General features: G+C 36.5%; 1 protein-coding gene and 1 pseudogene across 1 annotated transcript; one reads left to right on the top strand and one right to left on the bottom strand.

Moving 5' to 3' along the window:
- Positions 1 to 625: 625 nt before the first annotated feature.
- Positions 626 to 1570, bottom strand: LOC126935157 (olfactory receptor 52D1-like). Its single transcript, XM_050756356.1, has one exon. It carries the CDS (start codon positions 1568 to 1570, stop codon positions 626 to 628), a length of 945 nt encoding a protein of 314 aa, XP_050612313.1.
- A 14077-nt stretch (positions 1571 to 15647) lies between these two features.
- Positions 15648 to 16552, top strand: LOC126935199 (olfactory receptor 52A5-like; annotated as a pseudogene).
- Positions 16553 to 22288: the final 5736 nt, after the last annotated feature.

Below are 22288 nucleotides of genomic sequence, written 5' to 3'. Positions count from 1 at the left end.
GTTACACATCTCATGTAATTCTCACACAACCATATAAAGCAGGTTCTATGATCACTTATTTTGATATATTAGGAAACTGCGGCAAAAATGAAATAAATGGAAATAAAGCTAACCAGGGAAGAATACTGGACTAAGACCCAGGCAGTCTAACTCCAAAGCCTGGACCATTAACCAATAAACTATTAAACTACTCAGAAAAAGTATGGAATCTAAATTCTACAAAATATAATATGTGTTCAGTTTAGACATTTATCAGGAAGATATATGTTTAATTAAAGGAAACAAAACCTAAGCCTTCTAATCAAGGAATGTTGTTCATCAGTGAAACTATGAGACTGAAGACTGGGGAGGTGAGGTGGGAAGGAGAATATTAAAAAAATACAAAGAAGGATCCAACAGATACATAGGGGAAGGTTAATCTCTTCAGTATTTACTAAATAAAAAATCTGAAACAACTTGTTTAATTACAATTTTTGGAACTTACAGTAATCTGGTGAATAACAGAACTTTCAGATAATGAATACTATTCCTTTTATGAGAGTAACAACTGTTAGTTATTTTCCCTACATCATCTCTTGCATTTAGATTTATTCTTCAACCATCTCTCTTGGTGATCCAAATAAAATCAAGCAGCTTTGACCCTTAGCACCTTAAGAACATGCTCCCGTATTTTCTTGGTCCTTACTCCGTACACAATGGGATTGAGAAAAGGGGGAATCAAAAGGTACATATTTGCAATGAAAATATGAACATGTGCTGGCACGTTTTTCCCAAAACGATGAGTGAAAATTGAAAACCCAGCTGTGGAATAGAAAACAAGGATGACACAGACATGGGAGCCACACGTGCCCAAAGCCTTCAAGCTAGCTTCTCGAGATGGCAGGCGGAATACAGAGCGCAGGATGAAGACATAGGATACAGCAATGAGAATGACATCACATGAACCAATGATAGAAGCCATACTGAGGCTATAGCTTTTGGTAGCACTTATGTCCATACACGCCAGCTTCACCACAGCCATAAACTCACAGTAGGTGTGGGCAATGATTCGAGTTCTGCAGTAGGGCAGCTGTTTCAGCAGGATGGGATGTGGAGAAAAGAAAGCTACTCCCCGACACACGACAATGATACCCATTATAGTTATGCGACTGTGTGTGAGAATGGTGGCGTGGCGCAGTGGGTCACAGATGGCCACATAGCGGTCAATGGCCATGGCGAGGAAGAAGCCAGATTCCATGGCAGTAAAGCTGTGGATGAAGAACATTTGGGCCAGGCAAGCATCAAAGGCAATGTCATGAACTCTGAGCCAGAACAGACAGAGCATGCGGGGCAGTGTGGATGTGGAGAGGACAAGGTCAGTAACTGAGAGCATGCAAAGAAACAGGAACATAGGCTGATGGAGGCTTCTCTCTGCCTTCACCACAGCCAGGATGGTCACATTCCCCACCAAGGCCACCATGTACATGGAGCAGAAGGGAATCCCAATCCAGGCATGAAGATGCTCTAGTCCTGGGATGCCCGTCAGCAAGAAGGTGACAGGAGATGGACGAGAAGTGTTGAGAGGAGGCATATTTTTATTTTCCTTTGCTTTCTTTATGTGTTCTTCTGAAAATAAGGTTGCTATGATAATATGATCACAATCATATGCTGATAAATGGGGTGATTTTGTTCAGAAGAATCTTTAATTATCTGTTGTTGTAAGCTATCCAAATTCATAATCTGAAGTGTTTAAATTCACTAGGACCAGAATAATAAAATGATTACTTACAATGTACCAAATTGTTGTACATTTTATTGCTGTACAAATTGTTGTAATACTGAAAGATAACTCTTATAAAATGTCATATTATCATAGGGACCTATAAGTCACGTTGTCTATTCATTTCCACTAAAAGATTCCATCTATAGAGTCATACTTGTACTTCATCCCACGAATATTTCCTGAGCAGTTTTTCCATAAGAAACAATGTTCTAGAAACTGGGGATAAATACATGGATATATCAAGGAGGTAACACTCTACAAGGAGAAGGAAGATACCATAAGATGATACATAGTGACTAGTGTGTATGGTTATTAGATTGGGTAGTGACAGTTGTCACACTTAAGTTGGAACTTTATGATGGAGCTTTAACTATTCAGAGTCTGGGATATTATGTATTCTGGTAACAAAAATATTAAGAAAAAGTGTTATGAAGAAGGAACAAACAGGAAGGACAAGGAGGCCAAGGCTTCTAAAACTTAGGAAGCAAGAAAGAAAATCATGGGAGAAAAGGATTATTTATCCCTTTTATCAGCATCTTCATATCTTCACGGTTTCCTCTGCCTATTGTAGAAAAATGTCAGTTGCATTAACAGTTATATGAAAATATAAAAAATTCTCTGCTTTATTTCCTTTTACCAGGACTTTCTGAAAAATACCTATTTTTGTATCAATTAACTGGTTGCCAAATTACAGATGTTATAGGTAACAATCCCATAGCTTGTCATGTTTTCCATCTATATTTTATTGTAAGCTCTCCATATCATTTATTTCATAGCATTTTCTTAGATTTTCCTCTATGTTCCCCTAATCTTAGTTACCAGAAAGCTCTAAATCTAACATATTTACTGTTTTACCAAAAACGTTGAATCCGGTGTCAAATATGATACATGCTTAGTAAATATTGAAGACCTGTATTTAGTACCACCCATAAATTGGAGCTCATAGAGTGTACTTCAGATATCCAAATGTGAAAGATGCAAACTGTTACTCCTAAGGCATAAGAGGTGCCCTTCAATGGTACGTGGGTTTGAATTTATAAGTCAATCTCTATGGGATGCTTTCATATCAGTTATAACCAGAGATTATTTTGAATGAAATCGGGTTTTTGAAATGCTGCTTCTTTGAGCTCTCCTTCAGTATTTCTCTCATGTAAGTGAATTTTCCATAAACACAAGAGATCAAGCAGAAGCCTTGTAAGATTTTAGTGAGTTATAAAGTACCTTTGCTTTAGGTAGAAGATTTCGTAATCCATAATTTAATTGACTTAGAGAATTGAGATAAATAGTCTCTGCCTTCCCCACATGAATATGATATTGCAGTTCTTAGTGTGCGTTCTAAAATAGGATTAATATAATCTACATATTTGCTCTTTAATTTGCCACCCTGAGTTAGTAGTTAATTTGACAAATAAAATATCATGGTTTTTTTTTTAAATTTCTGATCACTTAATCATTTCTCTCATGCAACCTTTAAGTAGGGCATAGAATATATCATTTTGAACTAGATAGATAGATGATAGATAGATAGATAGATAGATAGATAGATAGATTTCAAGAAAAGGTATTTCTTAACATTAACCACACTCACTACCTTCCCAACTTCCCATCCTCCTTTATTCTGACTTAGAACATTTCACTATGGAGGTGGATCCTTCTTGTGTACTTTAATGTGTTGATTTAGAAGCTCAGATTATAACACATGCAAAGTAATTTGTTTACTGGATTGGTAAATTGACCTAATGATATCAGAGTTATCAGTTACTTACTAAAGAGGCTTTCTTATATATCTTCTCATAGTTCCAGTAGATAGTCCAGTCTCCGTTGCAGAGAAACCCTGGGATAAAATGGTTAAGCACAAGTCAGGGAGTATGAGGGTTACAGTAGAGACAGACTGTAAGTCACCACAAATATTTCAGTTTTAGACAAACTCTATTATTTTTGGTCTTTCCCATCACCTGTCAAGGCAGCGACCTTGGGTAGTATTGCCATTAGCCTCAAGAAGAACCTGCTTTCACTATGTAGCAAACAAATTCTTGTAAGTATAATATGCACTCATACGAATTTCAACACCATTACCTCAAAATATACTTTCCAGAATCAATAAATGATCCCAAATAGGAGAAAAAATGAGTTATGTGGAAATACTTGCAAGAGACCAAATCAAGTTTAGTGAGTCACATAAAGCCTTCTTGAATAAATGGTACTCAGACTGGGATGTGGAGAATATAAAACAATGGCATATTGGATTTAAACAAAAGTAAAAATAAGGATAGATGTATAATTACATGCAATTATATAGATATACTAGAGATCTATCTATGTATCTATACAAACACACATAATTAATAAGAACAAAAGCATAAAGTTTCATGAAAAAGCAATTATGAAATAACAAATTAAAATCTAATATAGTTGAGATTCAAAGCATACAAAGATATTTACGTGGGTAAGATTATATGGGCAAACAAGAGTCCTCACACATCAATGAGTAAACACTTAACTGATGATAAATTTTATAATGTAGTCTCTAGAGCAGTGACTGTCACTTACTAAGTGCTCAGTAAGTATACACTGGATATATAAATGCAATACAGACATTGCAAGAGTAGAGTTGGAAAGCACACACACTCACAGATATACACACTGGTTTACAAAACAATTTTTAGCCCAAGTACTCATGACATAATCCCTCTGATATTGTCTCCCTAAAAATGCCAACCTGTATTTGAGTCCAGTAGTCACAGACAGCCATGTTTTTGTTATTTCAATAGATCCGCAAAATAAGAAATATGCTCAATTTGAGAAAGAACCCTCATTTCTATTAAATCCTTTAAAAAAGATGTATATTTCCTAGAATCTAGCAGTTTCTTCATTTTATCCATGGAGAATAAAGAAATATGTATTCCCTCAGTCCAAAAATTAATATAGAAGTTATTTTTTGAGGGAGTATCATGTCTTTTAAATTTTTCTATAGATATTCAAGCTATTCTCTTTCTTTCCATTCCTCTCTCATTTCAAAAAAACCTTAACTAGTTCATATATAAACTTATTCAGAGTCAAGAAGCAACCTAAACACATAGTCTCCATATGTAGCAGCTTCAGCATGGTCATCTCAAGGGATAAGTGAGAATAACATTTGATACAACAGGTCCCTATGGAATCATTGGCAGAAGAGGGAATTTTTTTTTTTTTTTTTTTTTGTGGTGATAATGATTGAAAATAGACATAATTTCAGGAATAAATTATCTTTGCAGTCTCGCAGGTTTATGCCTGCAGATGTAGCCATAGCTCAGTAGTTTGAAATATTATGTCAACCACCTACCAGGACCAGTCCTGAATGAAAGTAAAATGACCCAGAACACATTTTTTCCCTTTAATTCACTAATCTAACTTCAATACCAATTTAAGCCAGAAACCATACACGTGAGAAACTCTCCCTTAAAAATAAAAGAGAAGTTAAGATATCCCCAGATAAACAAATCTGAGGTAATTTATTATCACTATACCTGGAGTATGGGAAATATAAAAGTGAGTATTTTATATAGAAATGAAAGAGGCTAGAGACTGATAGAAACCCATATAAAAATATAAAGTTTTTCAGTAAGGATAAAACACATGGACAAATAAAAAATTAGTATCATCATTATTTTTGTCCATTACTTTGTATTCTTTTACAGAAATAAAAAAAGCATACAAATAATTATGAATCCATATTAATGGATACACAATATATAAAATGTGATAACAAAAACATAGCAGAAAAAAAAATGGTATGTTTGTATAGGAGGTGAAGCACTAAAGGAGTAGAGCTTTAGTAAGTGAGTTGAAGTTAGATTGGTATCAGTTTAAAACATATTGTTACAATTGCATTTCCCGTTTAGGAAAAAAATATGCAGCTTGCTGCCAGCACAGTATTCTCAGGAAAAATGGGAAATTGGTTAAGATGTTATATGTTGGCAAACCCACAGCCAATATCCTATTGAATGGGCAAAAGCTGGAAGCATTCCCCTTGAAAACCACCACAAGACAAGGATGCTCTTACTTACCACTCCTATTCAACATGGTATTGGAAGTTCTGGCCAGGGCAATCAGGTAAGATAAAGAAATAAATTGTATTCATATAGGAAGATGAGACGTCAAATTATCTTTCTTTGCAGATGACATGATCCTATTTCTAGACAACCCCATTATCTCAGCCCAAAAGCTTCTTAAGCTGATATTCCACTCCAGTAAATTTTCAGGATACAAAATCAATGTGCAAAACTCACTAGCATTACTATATACTAACAACAAGCTAATACCAAATACCAAATCATGAATGAACTCCCACTTACAACTGATACAAAGAGAATAAAATACCTATGAATACCACTAACAAGGGAAGAGAAGTACCTCTTCGAGGAGAACTACAAACAACTGCTCAAGGAAATCAGAGAGGACACAAACGAATGCAAAAACATTCCAAGTTCATCGATAGGGAGAATCAATGTTGTGAAAATGGCCATAATTGCCCAAAGTAATTTATACATTCAATGCTATTTCCATTAAACTACCATTGACATTCTTCACATAATTAGAACAAAAACTATTTTAAAATTCATATGAAACAAAAAAAGAGCCCATATAGCAAGACAATCCTAATAAAAAAGGACAAAGATGAAGGTATCACACTCACCAACTTCAAACTAAACTGCAAGGCTACAGTAATCAAAACAGCATGGTACTGGTACAAAAAAAAAAAAAAAAAAAAAAAAAAAGACACATAGACCAATGGAACAGAATAGACAACACAGAAATAAGACCTCACATCTTAAACCATCTGATTTTCAACAAATCTGACAAAAACAAGCAATGGGGAAAGGGTTGCCTATTTAATAAATGTTGCTGGGGAAACTGGCTAGCCATATGCAGAAAATTGGAACTGGACCCTTTCCTTACACCTTATACAAAAATTAAGTCAAGATGAATTAAAGACTTAAATGTAAAACCCCAAACTATAAAAACCCTAAAAGAAAATCTAGGCTATCCATTCAGGACATAGGCATAGGCAAAGATTTCGTGATGAAAACATCAAAAGCAATTGCAGCAAAAGCAAAAATTAAATTAGTTTAGTTAAATTAGTTTAGTTAAATTAAATTTAATTAGTTCTAATTATACTAAAGAGCTTCTGCACAGCAAAAAAAGCTATCAGCAGAGTGAACAGACAACCTACAGAATGGGAGAAAGGTTTTGCGATCTATCCATCTGACAAAGGTCTAATATCCATAGTCTACAAGGAAATTAAACAAATTTACAATAACAAAATTATGAAGTAGGCAAAAGAGATGAACAGACGCTTCTCAAAAGAAGACATTCAAGTGGCCAAGAAACATATGAAAAAAAAGCTCAACACCACTGATTATTAGAGAAATGCAAATCAAAACCACAGTGAGATACCATCTCATGCCAGTCAGACGGCAATTATTAAAAAGTCAAGAAACAACTGGGCGTGGTGGCTCACTCCTGTAATCCCAGCACTTTGGGAGGCTGAGAGGGGCAGATCACCTTAGGGCAGAAGTTCGTGACCAACCTGGCCAGCATGGTGAAACCCCATCTCTACTAAAAATACAAAAATTAGATGAGCATGGTGGCATGCACCTGCAGTCCCAGCTACTCAGGAGGCTAAGACAGGTGAATCACCAAAAGAGAGTAGTGCTGTTATACCAATATTAGACAAAATAGAATTACAGGCAAAAACTGTTACAAGAGACAAAAACATTGTAATACTAAAAGTCCAATTAATCAAGAAGATAAAGATTTAGAAATATATGTACCAGAGCTGTGAGCTCCTAAATACACGAAGCAAACATTAACCAGAAATTAAACACCATAAATAGAAAGACGTCCCATGTTGAAGGATTGAAAAACTTAATATTGTTAAGATGTTGATACTATCCAAAGCAATCTACAGACCCAATTCAATCTTTGTTAAGTTTTCAATGATAATTTTTTCAGAAACAGAAAAAACTACTCTAAAATTCACACGGATACTAAAGGGACTCCCAATAGCCAAAATGTTGTTTTGTTCAGCCATGTTCATAGCAGCATCATTCATTGTAGGCGGCAAGCCACCTAGGTGCTGAGGCAAGAGACAGAGGGCACAAACTGTTCCAGTATAATAAAATATATAAAACAACAAGAGTTATACTAGATCTAGATCATAGACATGATTATATATGAATATCATTAATCATTAGTTTGTAACAATTACTCTTTATTCCAATATTATAATAATCCTTGCTCTATAATCATAACCTAGGGAAAACCAGTCCATATGGAGATAGGAGCTGAGGGGACGTAGTGAGATTGCGAGCCTTCTGTTATGCCCAGGCAGGGCCACCAGAGGGCTCCTTGGTCTAGAGGTAATACCAGAGTCTGGGAAGACGCCCGTTGCCAGGCCTACCGTGGTCTTGCAGTAGCGTCAGTGTCAAGGAAAAACACCCACTACTTAGCAGACCTGGAAATGGAGTCTCCTTTTCCCCAGGGGAGTTTAGAGAAGGCTCTACTCCTCCACCTCTTGTGGAGGGCCTGACATCAGTCAGGCCCCCTGTGATGCTGTGCTTCAGTGGTCACGCTCCTAGTCCGCCTTCATGTTCCACCCTGTACACCTGGCTCTTCCTTTTAGATAACAGTAGCAAAATTAGTGAAAGTACTAAAAGTCTCTGATATGCAGAAATAATGGCATAAGCTGTCTCTGTCTCTCCCTCTCTCTCTCTCTCTCTCTCCTTCTGCCTCGGCTGCCAGACAGGGAAGGGCCCCTTGTCCAGTGGATATGTGACCCACATGGCCTTATCTATCACTGGAGGTGGCTCACACTCCTTACTCTGCCCCTTTGTCTTGTATCCAATAAATATCAGCGCAGCCTGGCATTCGGGGCCACTACCAGTCTCCACGTCTTGGTGGTAGTGGTCCCCTGGGTCCAACTGTCCTTTCTCTTATCTCTTTGTCTTGTGTCTTTATTTCTACAATCTCTTGTCTCCACACATGGGGAGAAAAACCCATCAACCCCGTGGAGCTGGACCCTACAAGTCATAATCTCCAAAAGGTGGAAACAACACAATACCCATAAACAAATGCATGGATAAATAAAATGTGGTATATACATACAATGGAATACTTATTCAACCTTAAAAATGATGACATTCTTACACATGCTACAACCTGGATGAAACTTGAACATTATGCTTAGTGAAATAAGCCAGTCATAAAATGTACAAATATCGTGTGATTCTACTTACATGCCTGACCCATTTCAGATGACCCCTATGTTAGAGAGGATGTTAGAAAGGACTCTTCAATGAAAGATATTTTCTGAGTGCAGGTCTGACAACAGAGAATAAATGTGACATTATAAAGCTTCTGTTTGCACCTGAAATGCACTGTTGTGTATCATGACTTCATCCTGGCTTATAGCTCCCAGAACCATGTAGAGGAATTTTCTGTTTAAAATAACATCACCTCAGATGCAGATAATGGCTATGGTCAAAGCAATGCATACCTTCACTTGTAGACATAATTTTTAAGATCTTTAAGTGAACTATATGTGAAGCATATAAATAGAAGACAAAATGCAGCCTTCGATCGAAGTAAATATGTGTCTCATCTCTTGCTTAAATGATTTCAACCACTTTTAAATGTATTTTCTCACTACGGTTTCATCTTCAAATTCTTACATCAGTTTTCAGACTGACTTTTCTATTGTACAATTGCAAATATGACTTCATTGACCCTCTGTTAATGGTCAACAATCTGTCAAAGGTGTCTCTTGTATAATAAATAATGTTTAACACACACACACAAACACACACAGATTCCTATACATAATTTTACTTAAGTGGGTATACATAGATCTGTACGCTACAGGTCAGGACTCCTTCCTTTCTTAATGCAATCCCTCTGTTTGAAATACATTATTACAGTTTTTGTGTAATCCACTCCAACTTCTGTTTTAAAATGAAAATTAAATAAAATTAAGAAAAGACAAATTAATCTTTGATAAAAATCAGTAAAGTATCAAGATACCTAGAGTGAGGAAGTTAGTAGCAGAATGGCTAGAATGGGGCATGAGGGATCTTTCTGGGTACTGGAAGTTTTTAATAACTTAATTTGTATGATGGTTATGCAATAGTATACACATGTCAAATTTCATGAAACTGAATGCTTATGACCCATTATTCTTTTGATGGACATTTGGATTGTTTTCATTGTAGTGCTATTGTGCAGAAACTGGTATAAAAATAGTATACAAATCTTATTGTGAACTTGCATGTTTGTTTCTCTTGAGTAAACACCAAATAGTACAATTGCTGGGCCATAAAGTGGATATGTGTTTCCTTGTATGGAAACTTGCAGTAGAGAGCAAAAACCATAAAACCACATTAATACGGTATGTGAGCAAAAACATAAATATAACCTGTTATCGAATGGGAAAGTCTCAGGAATATTTTTATGCAAAAGAGAGATTATGTTATTTTAATGATAATTTAACATTTATATATGCCTATAGGAAAAATGTGGGGGAGTTAGTGAAATGTACCAGTGTCCATTTAAGTGTAGAAGATTAATGAGACTTGACCCTTTGGGACTCAGTGAAATCGACAAAAAGTAAAAGGATAAGAGAGAGGAGAAAGAGAAAAAGAAGTGGTAGAAAAGGAAAGGAAAAAAAAAAGAAGAAGAAATGCTGGAGGTCATCCCCAGTGGGAGCTAAAAATTGAATACTCATGGACGTAAAGGTGGGAACAATAGATACCGGGGATAAATAGAAAGGGAGGGAGAGAGGGAGGCAAGGGATGAAAAACTAAGTTTGGGGTACTATGTTCACTATATGTGAGGTGAAAGCATTTGTTTTCCAAACCTCAGCATCATGTATTATGCAAAACTGCAAATGTAACCCCTGAATCTAAGATAAAAATTGGAATTATAAACAAGCAGACAAGCAAGTCAACAGGAAAATTTAAAAAGAGGTAGAAGAGGAAGGAAAAAAACTTCTAAGGAAACTGAGAGTAAGAAAAAAATGACAACTGATAGTCTAAAAAATATTTTATTCTTTCCTCTACAACTCAATGAATTTTGTATGCATAATGAGGTTGGACAAGTGATTTTGAAGCTGGATAGCTACTGACCATGTAAGAATGCTGGAACACTGAATCAGCAATGTTCTCACATGAGACTGGAAAGTGAGTGCCAGGCAGTTAAACCACATTCTAACAGACAAAAAAAAATCTATACTTTGTTCGTTATAATCTAAAATACTGTTACCTAGGAGTCTTCTAGAGGAAGGCAGTTTGTCAGCTTCATAATTACAATCAGTGGATTATTGACCTTACATGCCAAATAGGTGAAAGGCTAAAAACTCTGAAGTTAGAAAAACAACCTACAGTTGTTTTTCCCTACAATATCCCCAGATATTTTGGAGGGAAAACACATTATGGATATATTCTATAAAACTTGTTATCTGAAGACTTTGAGTAGATCAATGAAACTGGATACACATTGTTACTGAAGTTAGTCTCAATTTCTATCAAGAAAGGAGAAAAAAATGAAATATCTGATGTCTCAATCAACAGAGAAAACTTGGAAATCTTGTCCCTGAAAAGGGGGTATTTAAATTTACTATTAAATATTGGGCAAGGCAATGGAGTAAAGTGTATCACGTAATTGTAGTAGTAATAGTATTACTATTCTATTTATAAGCAGAATAGCTCCTACTCTTCCACTGCAGTTAAAGGACTTGCCAGATGATAGAACAGAAAAGATAATTAATCTTCATTTCTACTTCTTAGGAAATCTCCATCTCTTATATTCACTTGATTGCATTCCTAATGAGCCCATAATCAACTTACTCTGAATGTGAGCAAAACCAGATATTTCCTGGTTCTGTTTCCTGAGAGACTCTTTTCTTCTAAAAATCAGAAAACTTTATGACCTTGCCTTCCAGGTCTGAGACCAACTTGCTCCTGGTAAGGAAGCCTGGGACTCAGAAGGATAATGATACTCTAGGGACACCAGAAGGATAATGATGCTCTATGGTAAGTCCAGACCTTCAGGAAAACCCAGTGACTCTTCCATTAATATCTATATGTGCTGAAAATTTTGGTAGAAACAAGTGATAAAACCAACTTAATCACATAATAGACCAGTCTTCAACTCTACGCAGGTAAGTTTCTCCCTGTGCAAAGTGGGATCCCCTGAGAGCGGATATGGCTGTGATGGCAGTTCATCTAGGACAAATTGATAGAATAGTGGCTTTAAATCTTACTTAACTCAATGAGTCTTTTGTCCATGTTTCTTCTGTATTTATAATTTTTCATAAAAAATGAAGGGATAGATTAATATAATTTAGACTTAAAATATATTCATAAGTAATTAGGTAATATCTTCATGTGTTTCTGTTCTCCAAATAATTAATTACATAAGCAAGTTTGTAACCAAGTGTTTTAGAGTCTAGTCAATTGAATACCAATTAATTCTAATATTTCCTAATTTAGGAAAATTAAAAAGAATAATTAATAGCAATCTACCATTGAGTGGAAGTGAGACAGACGTTTGAGCAATGTAGAAAGTAGAGGATGGAGAAGAGAATCATATAGTTTCTAAGTATTTCATATCTTATTTATTTGCCCAGCACCTCAAACTTCTCTCTGTCAGGGCAAAGGACTTCCCAGCCTCCATTTTTCCTTCTTGTCTCTGTCAGAGATCGTCTACTCTTTTCTTTGGCTTCTACTCAGTGGGTAAAAATAAGACACCCATTATATGAAAACATTTAGATTATTTTAAAAAGTTAAGAGTCATCAAGCTCTTAATCAAGCTCATACCCTGTTGTCTCTTATAGAAAGTGGGTTTGAGGTAATTTATGTGTATATATTTCCCCCATTAAATTACTACATACTCAGAAGCCTATAAAGGAGGAGTGCTGTAAATATTTACTTTTTTCTTAATCATATTACCTTTTTTTTAACCGCACCAAAAAAAAAATCTGCAAACATTTTTAGAATGTCACCTTTTTACTTCAAATCAGATGTTTTGATGACTGTTTGGAAGAATGGCTAATATTATACCCAAGGTGATGGAGGAAAGCTCTTTGACTCTAGATCTTTTCTTGTCTTCTAGCTTTCTTTGTTTCTATCATCAAGAAGACTTTACTTCTTTTTGTTTTTATCTCTTCCGAATATTTTACTTTCTGTTTCTGCCTTGCCAAAATATCAGGCTCTACAGAAAAAAATAAAATAAAATAAAACTGGGCATAATGGCTCACATCTGTAATCCCAGCACTTTAAAAGGCCAAGGCAGGCAGATTGCTTGAGCCCAGGAGTTTGAGAGCAGGCTAAGCAATTATAAGCTACCATATATTGAATATTTAAATTGTTCCAGACACTAATCTCTTCTATACAGTATCTCATTTAACAACGAAGTGAGGGTTAGTGTTCTTAATTTACAGATGAATAAATTGTGTGTAAGCTACTCAGGCAAGATGCTACACATGATACATGAGGGATCCAGGATTGGTAGCCAGGCCATCTTTCTGATTTTCAAGCCCTTGATTTTAATCACTTGTTGAATACTAAGAGGTAATCTGATAAAGAAAGACATTATGATAAAGTGGGTGGGGATAAGTATAATATTTATTTTTGCTTTTAGGTTAATGGAAACTTATGGAATGATTAAAGAAATTCTAACAGTTTTAGCTTATGAGATCTTTTTCTTTCAGTATCTATCATTTCTGGCAACTCATTCATAAGTAACAGAAACATTATCCACATACTTCACCATTCCTTCTACCACATACTTCCAAATATCTCATGTCAGCATCAAAGGGATTTTTTTTTTTCACAATGTTTACGTGATTTGTTTTGACAGAGTTTTACTGTAGTCATCCAGGCTGGAATGCAGTGGCATGATCTCAGCTCACTGCAACCTCCAGCTGCCAGGTTCAAGTGATGCTCCTGCCTCAGACTCCCGAGTAGCAGGGATTACAGGTGCCTGCCACCATGCCCTACTAAATTTTGTACTTTTAGTAGAGATGGGGTTTCGCCATGTTGGGCGGGCTGCTCTCGAACTCCTGACCTTGGATGGTCTGCCCGCCTCGGCCTCCGAAAGTGCTGGGATTACAGGCGTGAGACACCGCGCCTGGCCCACAATGTTTATTGCTTTAGTCCTTATTTGTAGCTGTTCTACCCACAGTCCACTCATTAGTATTTCTGCAGGATCTCAAGCAAAGATATTTTAGTGTTTTTTCCATTCTGTTATATAAGAATTAATACACCACAAATTATTTTTGTACTCCCAAACATGTACTTTCTGTGAAAATAAAGTAGCTGCTCATCTGACATTTTTAAAGAAATTGCTATCCAGAGAGAAAAAGAAACAGAAATTTTTACCATTATTCATAAAAGGCTTCCTTTTTTAAGGATGTATGGATGTTACTAGACGGAGAAAATCTCTTTATGTGAGGAACTGGGCTCTGTGTTTAGGTATGGACAGTTTGAAGCAAACTGAGAAATGGTTCAAAAATTAGAGAGTGATAAATAAAACTAAGACTAAAGGGGGAAAAGATTGTATTTAATGGAATCCCCCCCAAAAGGATCATGAGTCAAAATCTGGAAAGACTGTAGAACTAGGGAGGTATTAAGACGCGGGCATTATATTCAACAGATCTTCAGAATTCAAACCACAGCTCATTACTCATAATATTACATAAAGTTATTTAAAAGAGAAAGTAGGGAGCCAGTTATACAAAGTAGGGTATGAAGTCTTACCCAGAGCCCAAGGAGTCTAGTGATCCATGGATCTTTAACCTCTGGGAAAATGAACACACACACACACGCACACACACAGAGGCACACATACACACTCTCAGTCATGTTAATCCAACTAGCCAGGTTCTGCTTTTGAATACATACTGTCCTTTTCAACTTGTTCATTTTTCATTGAATTTGATATCTTTGTATTCTTCTTTAAAAAAAATTCTTGGCCTTGGTGAAAAACAAACTAATTAAAAAAAATCCTCTATATTCTACATTTCTCCTTCCACTCTACAAATCTGCCCAAAGCATAAAACGTAACTCATCCTTAATTTACTTAGGAAAAATAAACTTTCCTTAACTGTCTCTGGAAATGAACAATCCCCTTCAATTCTTCTCTAAAGGCCACACTTGGTGCTCTGAAAAATGGTGGATTATTCAAGATTTTGATGAAGGAATGATTTAAACTAAAGCTCTCCTTTAACAAACCCCATTTGAGAACAGATGAAAATGACACAGAAATAAATAACTCATTTTCCGAGACCGGGAGAAGTGTGGCTAATACTGAACACTCTCATAAGATTATGTACTAGTGTACACAGGACATCAGAAATGAGATTTCTTTCAGGAGAATTTCTAAGTCTGGTGAAATTGTCTGGCCTCTAGAAGTAGATAAAGAAGGAACACCTAATAGTGGTGTGCAGGCAGACTATTGTAGTGGAAGATGCAAAAGATCAATGCTCTGTGTCATAGCTTCCATTTCCACAAGAGCTAAGTCCGAAATCCTGAAACATCACCATTTTAACCTACCACATAGTTGTAGTACAACTTTTTCGTGATTGCTTGCTTGTGCTATCTTGTCATGTGTTGTAGAACCTCAGGATAATCTAACTGAACTGCCATTCACAGCACTGACTTATTTGCTCAATGCACACTGTGGTTGCATGAGAGGGAGGCTGAGAAATTTTCACTTTCCATTCAAATACTCTTCTACAGGTATCAGAATCAGTGGTGAAAAGACAGAATACCAACCTCAATGGCGTCCATCAGCATGTCATATTTGAACCCCAGAACTGTAACTTTGACTGGCATTCCTGGACTAGAGAATGTGCAGTTTTGGATTGGCTTTCCTTTTTTTCCGTGTACCCAGTGGCTGTGTTGGGAAACATCATTTTACTGATTATCGTCCCTACGGAATGTAATTTGCATCAGCCCATGTACATCTTCCTGGCTGTGCTGGCAGTAACTGACATAAGACTGTGTGCAGCCATTGCTCCCAAGATGTTGGCCATCTTTTGGTTCAAGTCTTGCTCAATGGCCTTTGATGCCTCCTAGCTCAGCTGTTTTTCATCTATGCCATGCAGTGCATGGAGTCTGGTATTCTGTTGGCCATGGCCTTTGACCGCTATCTTGCCATCTGTGATCCTTTGAGACACACATCCATCCTCACACCTTCCATCTTGGTTCACATGATAGTGGCAGTGGCAATCCGAGCTACAGTGCTGGTTGGTCTGTTACCCATTCTTATCAAAAGACTGCATATTTTCCATTCCATTCTTATTGCCCACTCTTACCGTGAACACATGGCTGTCGTCAAGCTGGCTACAGAAGACATCCAAGTCAATAAAGCATGTGGTCTTTTTGTGGGCTTTACCATTCTGGGATTTGACATGATTTTTATCCTTGTGTCCTATGTTCTGATTTTCCAAGTTGTTTTTCATCTACACCAAAAGGAGGCACAGTTCAAAGCATTTAACACATGCACAGCTCATATTTTTGTTTTCCTTGAATTTTATATTCTTGCCTTTTTCTCCTTCTTCAGCCACCATTTTGGACATGTGGCCCCCTCTACCCACTTTCTGTTGTCTACCATTTACCTCCTTGTGCCACCTGCACTCAACCCTATTGTCTATGGTGTAAAAAACAAGATAATCTGAAAGCGTGTGGCACAAATTTTTCTTCTGAATTGTGGATCCCAAGAGTGATCTATCAAATGTTTATGACCATGTAGAGAATGCTTTACTTTCCTAGAGATGGAGAGAGTTTGGAGTGTGCTCACGGCTGGAGGTTCACATTATCATGCTGGATATCAATTTATTTTTATAACTACATCTAGGTCGACATAAAAAGTGTTCAATTTAAGACTGATATTAGCTCTCTACCAAATTAGTATTTGGCTTCTAATTTAATCTATCATGTCTTTCCATTCATATTATTTGCATTGAATTTGCAGCCTCTATATTCTACATTTCCTCTTCCACATCAAATCTAGATTCTACAAATCTACCCAAAACAGAAAATGTAACTGGTCCTTAATTTACTTAGGAACAGAACTTTCGTTAACTGTCTCTGGAAATGAACAGTCCTTTTCAATTCTTCTCTAAAGGCCACACTTGGTGCTCTGAAAAATGGTGGATTATTCAAGATTTTGATGAAGGAATGATTTGAATTAAAGCTCTCCTCTAACAAACCCCATTTGAGAACAAATGAAAATGACCCAGGGATAAATAACTCATTTTCTGGGAGCAGGAGAAGTGTGGCTAGTACTGAATACTCTCATAAGATTATTTACTGATGCACACAGGGCATCAGAAATAAGACTTCTTTCAGAAGAATTTCTAGGGGTTGTCTGGCCTCTAGAAGTAGATAAGGAACATCTAATGGTGTGCAGGCAGACTGGTGAATAGGTCATGGAAGATGCAAAAGATCAACACTGTGTGTCATAGCTTCCATTTACACCAGAACTAAGTCAAAAATCTTGAAACATCACCGTTTGTACCTACTATATAGTGGCAATACTACTTTTTCATGATTGCTTGTTTGTATTGTCTTGACATGTGTTGTAGAACCTCAGGATAATCTAGTTGAACTGCCATTCAGAAGACTGTTACCTGTGTGACTTTATTTCCCCATGTTCATAATTAGAATCACCCTTTGGGAGGAGCTGGAGAAACGCAGTTACTCTTCTCTTCCTCCGTTCTCTCAATAATCAGAGCCCCTCATTTATTACTGCCTACACTGATTCATTTCCAATGTGTTCAGATAGTTGTGTTCTTTTCCTCTAGATTGTCACAATTTTACACATATTTTAAATAAAATGTTTAATACCATACCAACTCCATATTTTGTCTGGAATCTCAGTGCCTCACCTTTATAGTCATGGCAAATGTAAAGAAGAACAAAATTGGGGGATGTAGACATTAGATATAAAGACTTATCATATAGTGTCACAGGATATTTCTTATGATTCCAAAGACCTCTCTGAATTGTATGTTTTTGTGTTTCATTTGTTAGGAAGGCAAAAGATTGAAGTGGATCAGAATTCTAAGAGCTTCTCCTTAACAGACATTTTACTTTCCTTTCCAATTTTAAGTTCTACTTTCTGTGAGCATTTGAACTAGAAGTTGCTAGGCAGCAGGGAGCACACTAAATTTCCCAACTTAATTTTATCAACTCTGAAGTGAATGCAAACTATTATGTTATGAAATGTTGTTGTGATGATTTTTTTCTAACCATATTTCACTGAGAAGGCACTCTGTATATTCATAATATGATATTTTTATTAATGCTTAGCTGTACACATGAACTATAGTATAATTCTTTGTCTTCCCATGATCAATCAATCCAGACTTCTTTACTCCTAGTAAGCCTCATTTCATACCTCATTTTACACACCTCATTTCATAGTTCTAGTCTTTATGCCATTATGAATTTCTCTTTATGGCTGCTTATCAAGGATTATCCAGTGGCATAACAAATAAAAACTTGATGAATAAATACCAAAAGCTACATGCCTATAACTATATTAACGGTTTTCAAATTTCCTGTAGAACCATCTATTCCAAAACAGCTATAGAAAGTTATTATTGGGCATCATAAATCATCTAATGCTGAATTTTTCTGTGCTATATGATTAAAATTATTGGTGTGTTTCTAAGCACAACATGCATTTAAATTCTGAAAAGTGACCTAATTCTGAAAAGTGATCCATTTGTTTATAATATCTTTCAATTTTACATATATGTAAAGTATCTATTATACATATATATACACACAGAGAAACACATAGGGAGTATATATACTATGTATAATACACACACACACATATACATAGAGAGATTTTTTTATAGAAATTGGTTCACTCAATTATGGAGGCTGAGAGGTCTCATGATCTGGTGTCTGCAAGGTGGGAAACCAGGAATGCTAGTGATGTATAATTCAGACTGAGTCTGAAAGCCTGAGAATCAGAGGGCCAATGATAAGTCCAAGCCTGAGTCCAAAAGCCCAAAAATCAGGAGTGTCAGTGTCTAAGGGTAAGAAGAAATGTATCTCTCACCTCAAGCAAAGACTGAATTTAGCATTTCTCCAACTTTTTGTTCCATTAAGGTCCTCAACAGATGAGATAATGTCTACTCACATTGGTGAAGGTGATCTTCTTTACTTAGGTTCTTGATTCAAATGCTAATCTCTTCCAGAGACACACTCACAGACACACTAAGATAAAGTTTTACCAGCTAACTGAGCATTTCTTAGCATGGTCAACTGGCACATAAAGTTAGACATCACAAGTACCATGGGAAGTATAGGCTAAAGCTACAGACAATATGCACAAAGTATACTGAACATTTCATCTAAAAAACGTAAATATCCCAAATGTCAATTTAGAGAGGTAACATCATATAGTGGCAGTCATAATTACTGTATAAAATGTAGAGTGGAGTGATAGTTCAAACACTAGGAATTTGCAAGTTCATAGTGTTTTATTCATTTCAAAAACCAAGTAGCAGTAACTAAACTGAATTCATCTGTTAATACATTTTAGCATTACTATGTAAATATTTCAAAGCATCCATTACAGATCCACATACATAAAGACTACCATCTTGTCCCACAATATAATTGATCTGTGTATCCTGAATCCAATAAAAAAAAGAGAAACCACACTTTGGACAAGTAACTTTTAATTTAAACAATTATTAACTTTAACAGGGGATTGAAATAATGAAAGACTGGTCACTAAGAAGTGAAGAGAACCCTAAAGGATATAGGATATTGGATATAAGAAGTAGTCAGTACCCATAGGGTTGAAATAGAGTACCCAAGAATGAAACTCTCCTTCCTTGGTCTGAAATCCACACCTCATTAGAAAAAATATAGATATGGTCATTGAGAAACAGAAAAAATGGCTGTGATGCTTTTCTAGTGGAATTTTCCAGGAATCTGACCTCTAGGCTACCAGGAAAAGCCATACGTAGGTTTCCAAGAAAGCTGCTGGTCACTGGGCCTTATGTGCTTTGTGAGCTGCAGACGTAGGACACTGAAGAAGTTGCAAGAGCGGCAGGAACCTGCTGGAAACTGAAGGCACCCAAACTGCTAGTCTGGGCAATGATCATGTAAGATCCAGGAAGCAAGGCCTTCTCCTCCTGCAATGTTTCACCATTTCCACCTATTGAGAAAATTTAGCATTGTATCACATGATTATAAAAACAACAACAAAACTTAAAGAGCTGAGGTCCATTTTTGCAGAGAAGGCAAAAGGAGTGAATTTAGAATTGGGAGACAATCAATCATTAACCAGTGCAGTCTGTATGGCAAATAATAGAGTTATTTGTACACGCATCTGAAATATAACATGTCAACAGGGTCATGCCAGGCATTTATCTTCAGTGAGGGTAGTACTTGCAGCGGCCTGCACCCTACACAGATCACAAAGAAAACTATTCTCTTTGTTTCCTTAAGAGACATCTGTCATTTTAAAAAAACGACACAGGGCAAGATGAGCAAACAGTTTATATTTTATTTCAATATTATTACTAGCAATAGGAGAGAAAATACAGACCAAATCTGAATACACAGCTCCACTTAAAAAAGGGTGGAAGAGTTCTTAAGAGCTGGTATTGGAGAATTTTAGGCCATCTGTGTTTACTAATTGCCTTAACCCACAAAAAAGTAAGCTTTCTCCCATCTTCATTACAAGAAGTAGTTTTCTTTTCTTTTCTTTTCTTTCTTTCTCTTTTTTATTTTTTATTTTTTTTTTTTGACAGAGTCTCATTCTGTACCCTAAGCTGGAGTGCAGTGGCATGATCACTGCTCACTGAAACCTCCACCTCTGGGACTCAAGGAATTCTCCTGCCTCAGCCTCCTGAGTAGCTGGGACTACAGGCGTGTGCCACCACAGCCAGCTAATTATTTGTATTGTAGTAGAGACAGGGTTTCACCATGTTGCCCAGCGTGGTCTCAAACTCCTGAGCTCAGGCAATCCACCTGCCTCAGCCTCCCAAAGTGCTGGATTACAGGCGTAAGACAACCAGGCCTAGCCAGGAAGTAGTTTTAGTAGTTTTACAACGTAGAGCAAGGTGCTCACCAAATGCAGGCTCCTACGTTACTTGGCACACAGCCTGAAAGATAGGGGTATTATCTTCCTTGATGATTCGATTTCAAAGAGATGGCCTCCAGGTCCTTGGGAAAGACAGTCCTGGATTATAAAATCTAAGAGGTTTTCAAAATATTTATTTATTTATTTATTTATTCACTTATTTATTTTTGAGACGGAGTCTCGCCCTGTCGCCCAGGATGGAGTACAGTGGCGTGATCTCAGCTTACTGCAACCTCTGCCTCCTGGGTTCAAGCAATTCTCCTGCCTCAGCCTCCCAAGTAGCTGGGACTACAGGCAAGTGCCACCATGCCCAGCTAATTTTTTGTTTTTAGTAGAGACAAGGTTTCACCATGTTGCCCAGGCTGGTGTGAACTCCTGAACTCAGGCAATCCACCTGCCTTGGCCTCCTGAAGTGCTTGGATTATAGGCGTGAGCCACCGGGCCCAGAAAATGTTTACATCTTAAAGTGGCTGAGAAAGCATATACAATTATACATTTTCTAAGGTAATACTCCAAGGAAAGGGAGATCAGGGAAAGCCTATGTAAGGTTTAGTCAAGCTGAGGAGAGCTTTAAATCCTCCTTGGTCACATCTTACATGTAAAGGAGCGAGAATTAAATAGTACATGTGGATTCTGCATGCTCTATAACCCTCAAGAGCCAAAATGTATCTTGGCAGATCTCAAGAGCATAGGCTTAGGGCCCCATAAGGAGGGTACAGGTGAATTAGTGGATACCAAACTAGTGAGGCCAAAAGACACAATTACCACATGGTAAACATAATTCCTTCATAGAATTTGTAGTCCAGGTGTAATTTACCAATCAGATTTTATATTCTTACAATAAGTAATAATGCCTGGTAATGCAGTTATGGGGCTATGGATCCATCTGTATAAGTCTTCAGGGAACTAGATCTATAAAGCTATTCTTTTACAGATTTTTCCCTTGGAAACAGGAAAAGGTTTGGGTACTTTTTATTTCCGTTACTTCCACTTGTAAACGTTGATTGACACCTTAAATTAAAAAACATAGTAAAAAGCAGTGTTCTTGATCATATGCATTTGTATCTAACAGGTTATTAATGTCTTCTTCACAACTTGATGAATCACCTTATTATCTAGCCAATTAATTTATCTAGGCCCTGAATACCTTTTGATGTCAGGTATCACAAGCAAGTTTACAATGACTATCATTTACAAAAGGAATAGTGCATTAAACCATAAAACAACATAACTTTTACCACTTTTATAAAAACGATAAATGCACTGACATCATTATTCAAATGGGGTTTTATCAAGTCTTAGGGCACAATCATATTCCAGTCACAAAATAATAAAATATAGTTCCTATTCTTCTAGCTTGAACTTTTAAAA

The sequence above is a fragment of the Macaca thibetana genome, chromosome 14 (genome assembly GCF_024542745.1).
Source record: "Macaca thibetana thibetana isolate TM-01 chromosome 14, ASM2454274v1, whole genome shotgun sequence".
Classification (NCBI taxonomy): domain Eukaryota; kingdom Metazoa; phylum Chordata; class Mammalia; order Primates; family Cercopithecidae; genus Macaca; species Macaca thibetana.
Note: the sequence above shows the minus strand (reverse complement) of the source record. Positions and strands in the feature narration are given on the sequence as shown.